Here is a 13037-nt window from a genome sequence, read left to right on the forward strand (position 1 = left end):
GGGGGGGGAGAGGAACCAGCCGAGCCCCGCCGAGCCCCGCCGAGCCGGTCCGAAGCCGAGCCCGGAACAGTCAGCTGTGCGCGCGCCTCGCCTCCCTCAAGGAGCTCAGTTGAGCGCCAAACGTTGTCCGGTTCGCCACGCGAGTCTATTCGCCTCGCGTTACCACCACACCACTCCCCGCGCAGCCTAGTAGCGTGTGTGTGCAGGTTGGCCCGCTGTTGCATCAGCCCAAGCTTTACTAGCCCCCTGCCCCGTCCCCTCTCTCTTCCGACCACCGTATTGAAACCTACTGATCCAGCGCAGTGACCTATGAGTGACACTATTGAATAATCATGTCTGCCAAGTTGCACCTTCTCAGCCGTGCTAAAAATAGTTTACGTCTTATGCTTGCGTCCGTAAAGGAGCTGTGTAAAAAGCCTATATGGTGCTACCTTATTTAACAGATTTAAGGCCTTTGTGAATACCTCAAACACTCAACACCTTTTAAAGGTGCATGCAGAATAATTGGGCAGAATAAAAAGCACTCCACACCAAGAGAAATGTTTCGTTGCAGCCATCAAATTGTTCGATTAGTCGTATTATTCATGGACATCAAAATTTAGTATCAGCAAACTAAACTTTTGGTTACAGCAACCAACATTTCGGTTACAGCAACCAACATTTCGGTCACAGCAACTAAAAATTTGATTCCTATGACTAAACCGAACAGATCGAACGAAATTTGGTCGTGAGGTATCAACACTGATGGCTGCAACGAAACATTTTTCTCTGTGCATCAACGTCCTCGACTAATTCTTTAGAATCCTCCTTAAAGGCAATAGTGTCTTCCGCGTCAAAGATGTGTTACGAACTGTCATAATTCTTTCGGCGTCTTCACCTTGACTGCACATTTTGCGGTTGTTGCCTCTGTAAAATATCAAATATTGAATTCTCAGTTTATGTTAATTTATTTCGATTATTGTAGAGGAACGTCGATTTTTCCTTTGCTGCGCGACGTTTCGTTTTCGTGAACCGCAGAGTCGTCTGGGCCCTACGCCCCTTTCCTTGTGCATCTCCGTCTTCCTAAACACAACACATATTGGATGCGAGGCATCTTGGACCTTTTAATAACCGTCGCGCTCCGGTTCGCCTCGCTCTCACCTGGCTCGATCCGGCTCACTCAGACTCGCACCGGCACGCACCGGTGGCTCTTGGTTGAGTACACGCAGAAAAATAAAATTAAGTTCCGTGCAAATCGGTTTAACTGCACAATTTTACACCCGTGCAAAAAAATTAGCTGGATGTAAAAATATTTAGCTGTGTAGAGCTAAGTGGCATTAGCTACACAGTTAATAAACTGTGCGGTTTACTAGATGGCTAAAAAATTAGCCCAGACTATTCAGTGAATTTTTTAGTCCCGGTGCTAAAAACTTAGAGCCAAGAATTTTGGCTGCAGGCTGCCTGCGAACCAAATTGAAGTAAATTCTCCGTGAAACGCATATTTTTTTCGCAGTGATACGGAAAACGGTCTGATCGTATCGATGAAAGTTCTAACTATTTTTTTTTTTTAGTTTGCAAATAAATGCCCTGCAGCGCAGTAGTAGAGCTAAATCTGCAGCATCCGATGGGGTGCGTCACTGCTCAGCCTCAGTTTAGTTTGGCCCTAAGAAAATAAACACTCTCAAAGGGGAGCCGGAAACTGTTGAGTTGCACCACGAGAAATGCAGTCTTGTGGATTCGAGATGAACCGATGCAGTGGGTACGGTGGATCCTCAGAACTTCATCTTCCTTTTTTGCTATACTTCCTAAAATTTGAATTGAACGAAGTCTTTTTGGCGTGGCACCTAGTTAAGCTTTCCTTGCCCTATTAAAAGTTCAACTTTTTTTGTGTTTGTGCTAGCGATGTCTGACTTCCTAAACCCGACTAAGTCTTCAACCAATAGGCCTATCTCACAAGCCTCAGTAAAATAGGAAGCATGAGATGTGAAGTACGAGTATTTTGGAAAGAACTTACTTCACTGTAAAGTGGTTAGCGTTCTTCAGAGAACGTCACCATAACACGCCAAAGTTACAGTGAACTGACACTAAGTTAACTGTCTGGTCGCAGGCTGAGAACTACCTCTGCACGCAGTGTTCGTGTATTGTAGGATTCGTTCTGTTCGAAAGCTGCAACTACTGTTGTAGAACAAAACGGTGACAGGTGTAAGGGCTGGTTTACTCCCCCCACCCCCTCCCGCCGTCCTCAATACCCCGCATATGCCGTGTAGCGAATCAGCAGCAGTGTGTTCTTCCCGCAGGAATCCCAGCCTACATCCACAGCCATGTTGTTCTTGTGCGCTCTCCAGGTGTCCATGACCCTCGCTGTGTCGGCTGCAGTTATCAAAGGGTAAATATATCCCTTGAGTGAAACAGAGGTGGCTTGTCATCAGAGCTATCTATAGTGGCTAATGTATCTTGGGGGGTCATCCTGTTCACCCTTCGTTCTTTATGGGTGTTGAACTTATTGAGTCTTCCGTCCATAAGCCGTGTCTCGGTCGCACATTGACTACGCTAAGCCACTTTGTGGTCATGGTACTGTTCTTCAGACGATACGTCGCGTCAGAAGCCAGTGATCGTTCTCATTTCCTGCCTGTACTGAAATTTTGTGTATATTTTGTGTGTTGCAGGAACGCTTACAGTCGAAGAGGTGTACAAGGATCGAGACCAGTTCGCGGCACTCGTCCGCGAGGTGGCAGCACCTGATGTGGGCCGCATGGGAATAGAGATCTTGTCCTTCACCATCAAGGATGTCTACGACGACGTGCAGTACCTCGCCTCACTGGGCAAGGCGCAGACTGCCGCTGTTAAACGGGACGCCGATGTCGGAGTCGCACAGGCTAACAGGGATGCCGGCATCAGGGTAAGACTTTCGTCTAACGCTTTTCTAAAGATAATCCACTGTGGAAAATAGTCCCAGGCTAAACAGGAAAAATTTCCATTTAACGTGCCGTAAACTCACAGTTCGTAACCGTCAAATTACAAGCAGTACGGATCGACTTATAATTCTTCGAGAATGGTGTGTTGTAAATTTACTAAATATGCTGTAAACAGTGAATAAAAAATTATGTTGTAAATTCATGAAGGATTTATTAAGATTTACGCACACGCTGGTCGCTGGTGTGCTAATTTTGCACACTTGTTTTACCAGTGTGTCACACTGAAAAGTGTGAAGCAGTTTGCAAACTTCGTGTATTAGTGTATAATGTGTAGGAAACCATGTTGCTGCACCTCCAGCAGGTTTGAAACCGTCTCACAGAAAGGTTTGCAGAATGCTAGGAGAGAACTATGTTTAAATAGCAAGTAAAGTCAAGGGTTGGCAATTGTTTGATTTCAGGAAGCTGAGTGTGAGAAGTCGGCCATGGACATCAAGTACAATACGGACACGAAAGTGGAGGACAACTCTCGAATGTATAAATTGCAAAAGGCCCTCTTTGACAAGGAGATTAACACAGCGGTAATTGTCTTCAAAATATAATTAACTATTCAGAGTTATATTTGATCCTCGGTATGAAATCTATGTTTCTTTTCCAGAAAGCAGAATCCCAGCTAGCCTATGAGCTCCAAGCAGCGAAAATTCGACAGAAAATCCGAAACGAGGAAATTCAAATCGACGTAGTTGAACGGCGCAAGCAGATCGAGATAGAAGAGCAAGAAGTGCAGAGAAAAGAGAGAGAGTTGAACGCAACTGTGCGGCTGCCAGCGGAGGCAGAAAGTTACCGACTTCAGACCGTCGCTGAGGGCAAGCGGTAAGCTGGCGTGCACCATCAACTTTAAATTTAAGGCATCGATTCCCGTTGACATCTCACAAATACCCGCCTATTGAAAACAAAAACAGAAAACAACTCTTGCTTTGATGGCACACTGCGATATGGTTCAAATCAGTTCAAATAATTGTAGCTTAAGGAGACACAGGACTGAAACTTAAAAATTTAGGCAAAAAAAAAAGCTATTTCAAATCAAAAAATAGCTCTCCAAAGCGATTTTAGTTAGATCATTGCGGTTCTTTTAAGATATAGTAAGACTCTAGTTAAACGCCCCTGTGTGCGCAATAAGTGGCGCAAGAAGCTTTTTAAAATTTCATAACTTTGAAAAGCTTCTTGTGCACACAGTCACGTAAAACCATGGGCATACTATACCTTAAAAGAACCGCAATGAACTAACTTAAATTGCTTTGGAGTACGTATTTTTGATTTAATTCGCATTTAGATTTTAAACTTGAAATACCTGTTTTATGCCATTTTCAGTCCTGTGTGATACTTCACTAAAAAACATAGTTCTGTACATACAGTTACGTTTCTTCTTTTAATAGCAGCAAAGTAAATCAAATGACAAGAAAATGAGAAATACTGCACCAAGTTTATAAAAAAATATTAAAAATGAGCAATCTTAACAAGAGTTGTTTTTATTTGGTGTGTAGTTTTAAACAGTGACAGGGTATAAGTGAAAGATACATAGAGTCGAGTAGATTAAAAATAAGAGTATAGAATTTAATGTACACATAATATGCGAAGGGCTTTTCTTTGCCCCGAAGAAGATGCATTTTTTCTTTAGCGTACAAAGTAAATCTTAAGGATTTTTTTCGTCACTATAAAGATGCATTTTGAGGAACATTTTAGCCTGATGCAAATGCACTTCTGAGTCTTGCCAGTGAAAAATTTGCATCCTCGCAATGTACAAAACTTTTAGTTGTGTCTATGATACAGTTGCAAATTCGTCATTTGGGACATAATATTGCATTTCGTTACGATGTGCAAAAACGCATCTTTCAATGGACATACTGAATATTAACGGACACATTTTCACCTGTAACGTTTTCAGCTGTATTACGGATGGCTTATGATTCGTATTACACTTGCACACAATTGTCCACTAGCGAGTCCGTACGGAACTGAGAGTGCGTGTCCGTGTCGAGAATATTTGGTTCAAATTTTCTGACAATGTGGTGTTACTCTCATTTTGCAGAACGCAAACTGTCGAGGTGGCGCGCGCCGAGGCCGAGAAGACGAAGAAGATTGGGGCGGCCGAGGCCTACTCCATCGAGGTCGTCGGCAAGGCGGAGGCCGAAAGAATGCGCGCCAAAGCTGCTGTCTACAAGCAGTACGGCGACGCCGCCATCATGTCAATTGTCCTGGAAGCTTTACCAAAGGTGCTAAATGTCTCATCTCCATATTTTTTTGATGTGTGTCTTCCTGCACTTCTTAACGTTTTTGCGTTGGTTACAGATTGCTGCCGAAGTTGCTGCCCCGTTGGCGAAGACTGATGAGATTGTATTAATAGGGGGTAACGATAGCACAACGTCTGAAGTTGCCAGATTGGTTGGACAAATTCCGCCAGCGATCAACGCCTTAACTGGCGTTGATCTCTCCAAAGTATGTTAGAAACACCGAAATCCTCATCTGTTTTTCTAATATAACATGGCTAACTGGTCTGTTCTCTGCTTCTTTCAGGTATTAAGCAAAGTTCCGGGAGCGAAGTAGTACTGATGAACCGTGCTGTGAATTTCAAGTTACCATCGCCCTGAACTATTCTTCTGACCAATGCAACCATTTTTAACCATTTTTAAAGTTAAGACATTTTATTTTATACATTTTGTGTATATAAGTGTTGTGTTCATTTGATTGCGGTTAATAACGCGTGCTGCTGCTTGTTAAAGTGAATTTGTATTTTTGGGTGGACTGGTTTAGTTTCCGTATATGTGATTCAAAACGTAAATAATATGTATTGTATATTTGTGAGCAAAGTTTTTTCTCTGTGTATTTTTTGTGCAAATTATTCTATTGTGTATTACAATGCATGTCACAATTCGAAAAGCTTCCCCTTGAAACAAATTTGACTAGTTTTAAAAGGGTTAAATATTAACAGTTAGCAGAAAGTTTTTGTTTTTGTTTTTGACATGTGATGGGCATTGTAAAACACTCCAAATTGAGTCATTTAGAGCTTAGATTCTATCTTAGCCACAAATTACATACTCGTAATCACACGCTGGTATAATACCAGCCATTGTGAACCCATTTCTTTGTAACTACATTTAATCTTTCCAAATCTCTTCGCAAAGTTTTAACTTACGCGTCACTTATTATTCTTGATGCCGTAAAACATGTGTGAGAGAGTGTTCTGGTCGTTTCATCACCGACCGTTTGATATAATTGCATATGCTATTTTCTTACATTTTCAATGAACAAGTTATAAAGCATTAAATTTCAACCTTCTCTTATAGCTGGTGTGTGAATGTTGGATTAGAACTATTTTAACTGAGCTGGGCTCGCGTCCCTAATGCCGGGTTTACTATGGAGCTTTTTCGGAACAGAACGAAATTTGTGCCTAACGGAGCGAATCGGAACTGCACGGAACGCACATTAGTTTTGTTCCGTTACTGAAACATCGTAAACACCTCTTCGTTCCCTACCCGAAAAATTTGTTCTGTTCTGCTAAAATGTCGTTCTGTTCCGAAATCACCAACTCCATCGTAAACCCGCCATAAAAGTAAACTCTCATTATTATTTTATTTCATTTTTTTTTTGTCTTCTTGTTTTATAACATGCGACTTTTTTGCCGAACAGTTTGCAATCCAAGTGCTGTAATGGTTCTGTGCTGAATGTAAATGCAGTATTTTCTTTACTTCTATATGACATCTGATATAGTAAAAACTTTGATAAATGTTTACAGCTTCTTAAATTTGTTTTCAATGATTGACCTGTTTATTTGACCTTATTCTCATTTGTTATTAACATTTGAAGACTGGTTACTATAAAATTGAATTTCACAATCACACAGCTTCATCCAAAAGATGGATCTGGCATCACCTTGTCAGATCAATAGTCATTATTTTGACGAGAAAAGTGTGATTTCCGAGGATTGCGTTATTTGCTGTTCGACCAGTGCGATCATTTTGGCGGTCAAAGATGTAATACAAGTAACAAAGATTATTTGTGTCTCTCGCTAACTTACCAATCTGACAAAGAAGCCATACTTTGGGTGCCGATGTTTTCGAAGTGTTACACAAATAATGTGTCCAGTGGCTTCACACAAAATTTCACATGTACACCTTGAAAGGCTCCAGTACACTGTTAACGCTGTAGTCGCCTAGCTTTCCAAGATGTTGGCAGTCCTTTTTGATTGCCAAATTTTGTTCGTCTTTTGGTGGCTGCCAATTTTGCCCTCTTTGCTCGCCAAAAGTTGACCTTCTTTCAAAAGGAAGCCAAAATTTGGCAATCAAAAAGTATTGCCAACATTTTGGCAAGCTAGGTGACCACGGCGTTAACAGTGTAATTGGAATGGGACCTTACGTGTGTTTGTTTCGTATATTTCGAAAGATAAATGACTTATTGTGAAGAGGGGTTTTCTTTCTCTGGCTAAAGACAGCACGACGTCTTAAAGCGTTGCATCAAGTGCACATTCCCATGAAAGTATTGGGTCTAAGGGATACCATTATTAAACTCTATCATATGTGTAAATCCTTTTTTTGACTAACTTTAATGCCCAATAACTTTTTTGGCCAAGTGTATATTAGCACATACTGTACTTTCGCAAGATTTCCACTGTGTTCTTTTCCATCGTTGATCCGGGTAAATCATCTGCCTTTATCACATTTTATAAGTAGTGTCCTAAAAAGTTCTCAAACGACTGTGGTGCGATGCATTCGTGATGTGATGCTAAAAACTATAGAGATTAGTGTTGCCTTATCGTAACAAGTCACTGAACTCATGATTTCTTCTGCTCTATGACAGAAATAATGTAAAGTTAAATTTTTGACTGTGATGTTAAGCACTGCCTCACTGCCAAAAATTCTTTAGCTTAAATTCATAAACTCAATATCTTTTAAGCATTGATTTGTGCGGATATTTTCAATACTTAGTAACTTCAAACTCATTGCATTGATGTCTTTGTATTTTTCGGATAGTATTTTAATACAGTGCATTGTTTTTGTTTCACGCAGTTATTGTTTAGTTACCAACATAGATCACCACATTTCCTTTTTTGTTGCATGGTTTCAACAATTGATTTCTTCTGCAACGTCATATCGCTCCCTTTCTTTTGCTCGCTGTACCGCATGCAGAGGTGTGGGTGGGTTGCATACTCGCACGGACCCGTAAGGCGCCGTGTTGAGCGAGGACTGTGAAAAATAGTAGGGAGGTTGTGCTTTCGTAAATTAACAACCCAAATTTTAATTCGAGTTTACAAAAAAGTTGAAAATTTACGGCGATGTTTTTTACAGTGAGGGTAGGAAAACCCTAGTACCTGCACACCTGCTTGCGTTACATTGTACAAATTTTACTGTCGTCCAAAAGAGAGATGCAATGTTTCTTATACAGTAGAAAATTTGATCTCGTGTCCGCGTGGAGGGTACTCGCACGGGGCCGTAAGGCTTCGTGGTGAGCGAGGGTAGGTAACCCCCCCGCCCGCATGCGGTACAGTAAAGGCGAAATAAAAGAAGGGTCTATATAATAATGGGCAATTCCAGAAAAAAAGGCAAAAAATATCCGTCAGTGACGGCATTTGTGAGCGACTGAGAGGTGCTACGGGTAATTGAAGCACATGACTAGACGCGTCCTTGCAAGACGCTTCTAGGGACGTATTGCAACAGTACGCAGCACCTCTCAGTCGCTCACAAATGCCGTCACTGACACCCCTGTCTGGCATTGCCCAAGACAAGTGTTCAATTCCGTCACCGGATCTTCTTTTGGATGACGTAATCTAAATACTGGGTGGCCATGCCTTTTTCTAAAGAAACGTTATTCCGTTTATCCTATGATCATTGCTTCTGATCCACTGTTATTCACGGATTATTTTTTGTATCTTGCCATACCTGATTGTAAAAACCTTTCCATTGAATTATTTAATATATTCATGTTTAAATAGAAGATTGTTTCTTTTTATAACGAGATTCTCGTAAAAACCCACAGAAACTTGGGTTTTAAGAGGTGGTCTTTTGAATCTGGCGGGCAGCGTACAATGGTATGCCTACCTAGCAGGCGAGCCGGTCCAAGGAAAACAGGCGTAACTCACTTAAAATGGCCCCGCGGCGTGAATTTTCGACGGAGAGATTAAAAGAAGGTGCTCTCGGGCCAATCCCAACCATTTCCATCGATATTTTTTTTCATTTTTGGCCAAATTTACAACGGCTATAATAAATAGCCTTCCTATTTTTAGTGAAAATTGATGGGTCCGGATCTCGACGGAAAAGTAGTCGAATCGATAGGGGTGACCCAGTGTACCACAAAACTGGCGTAGAGAAGGACATTCGGGGAGGGCAGGGCGACCGACGCCGACGCCGTATTGTTGGGCAGGGAAGGTAAAGGAGCCCACGGGCCCACCCTGCGCAGTTATTGTTAGGGAGGGCAAAGGAAGGGGCCTAGCGCGACACTCACTCGGACACCATTTCCCCAGCGCACAAAAATTAATTTCTGGTTTAGCTCTTAGTTCTCTCTCCTGCTGATCGAGAGTTGTAGCTAGCTGATACCTTAAAGTTACTTATGTATTCTTTAAATGTAGCCACCAAATTTCAAATGGACTTCAAACCCGTAATTTCACCACGTCTTTCTCGTGGAGTTCCGACGGCATAGTGATGGTTACCGTCCTTGGTGGCACTACGTCGAGGGTGGCATATGAGTCGGCACTGGGCCGGGGTTCCACTCACAGCGATAGCGGGCAGTGAGAGTTCGCCGATGCCTGGCACCTTGCTGTGGTAGCGGGTGTATAACAAGACCTAGAATCTGGCTTTAAAGGAGCTCATTGGCCTACGGGGGTCAGTACATTTTAACCAATGTACGCGTCAACCGTCTGACCACTGCGGTTGGAAGCGGCTGTTCCCGCGATAACAGAAGTCGCCAACGACATGCGGTGGGATGAGGAAAGTACTCCCTTATTTTAATATTTTTATTTTTGTCCGGCATGAGCGTTTCCGACGCCGAGCGGACTTATGTCGACAGTCGGTTCTATTTGTCGCGACACAGTCGCCTTTCTCCCCCCACCCGGACAATTATTTTACGTCCCAGTGGCGAGTTGGCGTCACAGTGATTACCGGTGGTCCAGTTATTTTAATTTATTGTAAAGTCCCTTTGAGTAAGCTTGAATGATTTTCTCTCCGGCACCCGAGCCGGCACCAATCTTTGTTCGCCATCTAAAGTTACTTTTCACGACAGAGGTGTTTTAGAACCTACGGCAGTTTTCCGATGCCTCAATTTACCCCGCTGTAAATATTCTAAAATTTACACCAAAAATATTGATGATCTTTTATTTTTAAAAATAAAAAAGGGTGTTACTTTAGGTCATTTACGTCGAACTGCCCTGCCAATTTTCAAAATCAGTGAACCTAAGGTACTGGTTTCGGTCCACACTTCCTTACTTTTTCTCGAAACGCGCACAGCGGGAACTATCTATTGTGTGCCATGCTCAAATTGGGCAATAAAAATAACTCAGCCAGATAAATCTCTGTAACATCCATTTAATTTGTTTCATAGAAACAATGTTGGGTAATGCAAGTCCAAAAGCCTTTTTTGTCGATTCCGAATGACAACGCCTGCGGCGCTTCGGGTAGGCCATCCCGCCAAATGTCTGTGTGGAGATAATGGCCTACCCTAGCGCCTGAGCGGCGATACCCCCTGCTAGCCCTGCTCTCGCCAGCATTCGTGGATGGACGCACACATACCCTGCAACGAGACTACTACGGACTAGAGTGTTTTTTGCTGCGTGAAGAGTTCGTTTCGTTAGGCTTGTGGTTGTTTCGACTTCGCGGAGGTAAGACACTACTGTTGTTATTTTATTTTGGTTCTGGTTCGTCTTTGCAAATTATACATTCGTCAATATAGTGTCATAAAGACACCTCTATCTATGCGTAAACACCTAAGAACGCAAACGTGATAAGTCTCATTCACAAACTTATCTAGATAACCTCATTTTGAACTTACTACCTTGTGCCAAACTTTTTTGACACTTCTCTAAGGCATATTTAAATGATTGCCTAAAGTTTCTGCTGTTTCACTTTTATCGGGCTGTTGGTTTTTGATGTCTACAATCGTACTACTATCATGTCTGTAGGTGGTATGTGTTCCTATAGATGAAAGTACAAACAGTAGGGTGACACTGCACTGAGATCAATACTTGTTCTTCCTACCACCAAGTAGGTGAAGTGGGCTGGTAAAGAACGAGTTATGAAAGCCTCAAATGGCCTCAAATGACAAATTGATTGATATTTTTCATTAAGTTGGTGCAGTGAATGTAACTAAGGCTATTGAGAGTAATTGTAGCCCCCCGCTCCTCATTCCGTCACCCTCACAACTCTAGTTCATGACTCTCCTCCTGCGGGTATGGAGGGAAATAATACTCAGTAGTAATGTGAGGATATTTTTAAAATAGAAAAGAGCGCCAGTTTGTTCATTTTCTGTCCTTAAGGAATAACTGCTATTAATCTCAAATATCGTCCCCAAATTTTTTTGTCCTTCAAGTGGGATTCTAATTTTTTGTTTACATTCAGAATAAATTTTGAAGCCTCTGAGATCCCTCATGTCTTTAACCTTTCTGCTGCACCAAGGATTGCGAAAGAGAGTGGAGGATACCATGAAGCAGGACTGGAAGAAACGAGGGCTTACAAAAAAGTTACACTTTATTTATTTTCATGAAATCTTTCAAATGTTAATTATGATGTGTTCATATTTTTCTTTAATCTCCTCATTGATTTTGCACTTTTTTCTGCTCAATGACAGGCAGAAATGTTCTAGTTCATGCCAACTGAATGCTCTTTTTCTCTTCAGTCCTTGAATAATTGATAAAAATGTAAAGTAAATAGTTATATGGAAACAGAGTGAAAAGTGCATGAATATTTATGTATTCCACCTGTGAGCGTTTGACGTTGAGTTGACATTGTTTGTCCTAGGCAATGCTTTTGAAGCATGGCAAGTTAATATTATGAAGCTCCCTGTAGAGGAGTTGGTGTAACCATGATATGTAGACCAAAATTCTGTTTTTACCCTTGTTGCAGGAAGACCGTCCATGAGTTGCATCTGCGCTTGACATATCAGCTATGCAGCCGTCAGCTGTCATGCTGACTCGGCATCACAGCACACAGCATGAGAAATGGACCCTTCTTCTCTCATGATCACAGAAATGAATCTGGTAAGTTTTGACTTTATATGTAATGTATGAGTCACGTTGGGTAAGAGTTTATTTTGGTATTTATTTTCAAAACTCAAGTGTGTCTGGACAGGGGTGGTTTCTGGCGGAAACAAAAGTAGTTTTGTGGTTCCCTGGTTCACCCCTGTCGGTTCGACTACTTTTCCGTCGAAATCCGGCCCCACCCCTTTCTGCGAAAATTGGGAAGGCTATAGCCTTTGTAAATTTGGCCAAAAATGAAAAAAATAAAAATCGCTGGAAATGATTGGAATTGGTCTAGCAGAGTCGCCTTTGACCTCCTCTGTCGAAATTGCGTGCTTTCTGCCTCTTTTCCATCCTGTTTCTTCGACTATAAAATTGCGTCTTTGGTTTGTCGCAGGAAGATCGGCCTGGAGGTGACCTGACTTGGACATCAGCAAAGCAGCCTATATGTTGTTGTAAAGTATATGTGTGTTCCGAATCTAGTGTTTTCAGTGAATACTCATGTGAAGGTTGAACGATGGAGAAGGATAAAAACAACCACTTGTTTACGCTGGGCTGGCCAAACTCGTAGTGACCGAGTGGCGAGAGAGTTTATTGATTGTCCACAGGATGGCGCTGGTGTCGCAGACAAGTGAATGTAGAAGTCAGTCTATTGGGTGGTGAATGTACAATAGAGATGGAAGCATTAATTATTTACAACATCCCCCCTTAATGCGGAATCTCAAAAGACAATTAACAATTTAACGACTGAACTTCACACCAAAAATTACAAACAACTCTCAACCACGCAATTTTAAAAGAAAAATAAGCCACAGCAAATACCCTCTCCATTTGGCTAGGGAACAGGGAAAACCCAGTGGGTCCAAAAACCTGTTCCAGAGTAGTATTGATTAACTGAAATAAATACATATTAAATAACAATAAAATAA

General features: G+C 41.9%; 1 protein-coding gene and 1 long non-coding RNA gene across 6 annotated transcripts in view; both read left to right on the plus strand.

The window, feature by feature from the left end:
- Positions 1–7949, plus strand: part of LOC113214223 (flotillin-2) — a 203807-nt gene extending 195858 nt beyond the window's left edge. Inside the window, exons 1-8 of one of the 3 annotated variants that reach the window (XM_026433529.2) lie at positions 70–206; positions 2277–2365; positions 2646–2878; positions 3353–3472; positions 3550–3764; positions 4981–5164; positions 5241–5387; positions 5466–7949. In XM_026433529.2, coding sequence (XP_026289314.1) covers positions 2732–2878; positions 3353–3472; positions 3550–3764; positions 4981–5164; positions 5241–5387; positions 5466–5495 — 843 coding nt within the window. In that variant the 5' untranslated portion in view covers positions 70–206; positions 2277–2365; positions 2646–2731 and the 3' untranslated portion in view covers positions 5496–7949. Of the gene's footprint in view, positions 1–69; positions 207–247; positions 2366–2645; positions 2879–3352; positions 3473–3549; positions 3765–4980; positions 5165–5240; positions 5388–5465 lie in introns of those variants that run through there. The other 2 variants (XM_026433530.2, XM_026433528.2) reach the window with 2 other exon arrangements.
- Positions 7950–10864: 2915 nt separating this feature from the next.
- Positions 10865–12773, plus strand: LOC127749275 (uncharacterized). Of its 3 annotated transcripts, none has more exons than XR_008011050.1 (3): positions 10865–10874; positions 11996–12129; positions 12506–12773. It is a non-coding gene; the product is annotated as an uncharacterized LOC127749275 (long non-coding RNA). The 3 variants fall into 3 exon arrangements; XR_008011049.1 differs by lacking the exon at positions 10865–10874 and adding an exon at positions 10881–11058; XR_008011048.1 differs by lacking the exon at positions 10865–10874 and adding an exon at positions 11067–11322.
- Positions 12774–13037: the final 264 nt, after the last annotated feature.

This window comes from Frankliniella occidentalis, unplaced genomic scaffold (assembly GCF_000697945.3).
Source record: "Frankliniella occidentalis isolate FOCC.00 unplaced genomic scaffold, Focc_3.1 Scaffold42, whole genome shotgun sequence".
NCBI classification, from domain to species: domain Eukaryota; kingdom Metazoa; phylum Arthropoda; class Insecta; order Thysanoptera; family Thripidae; genus Frankliniella; species Frankliniella occidentalis.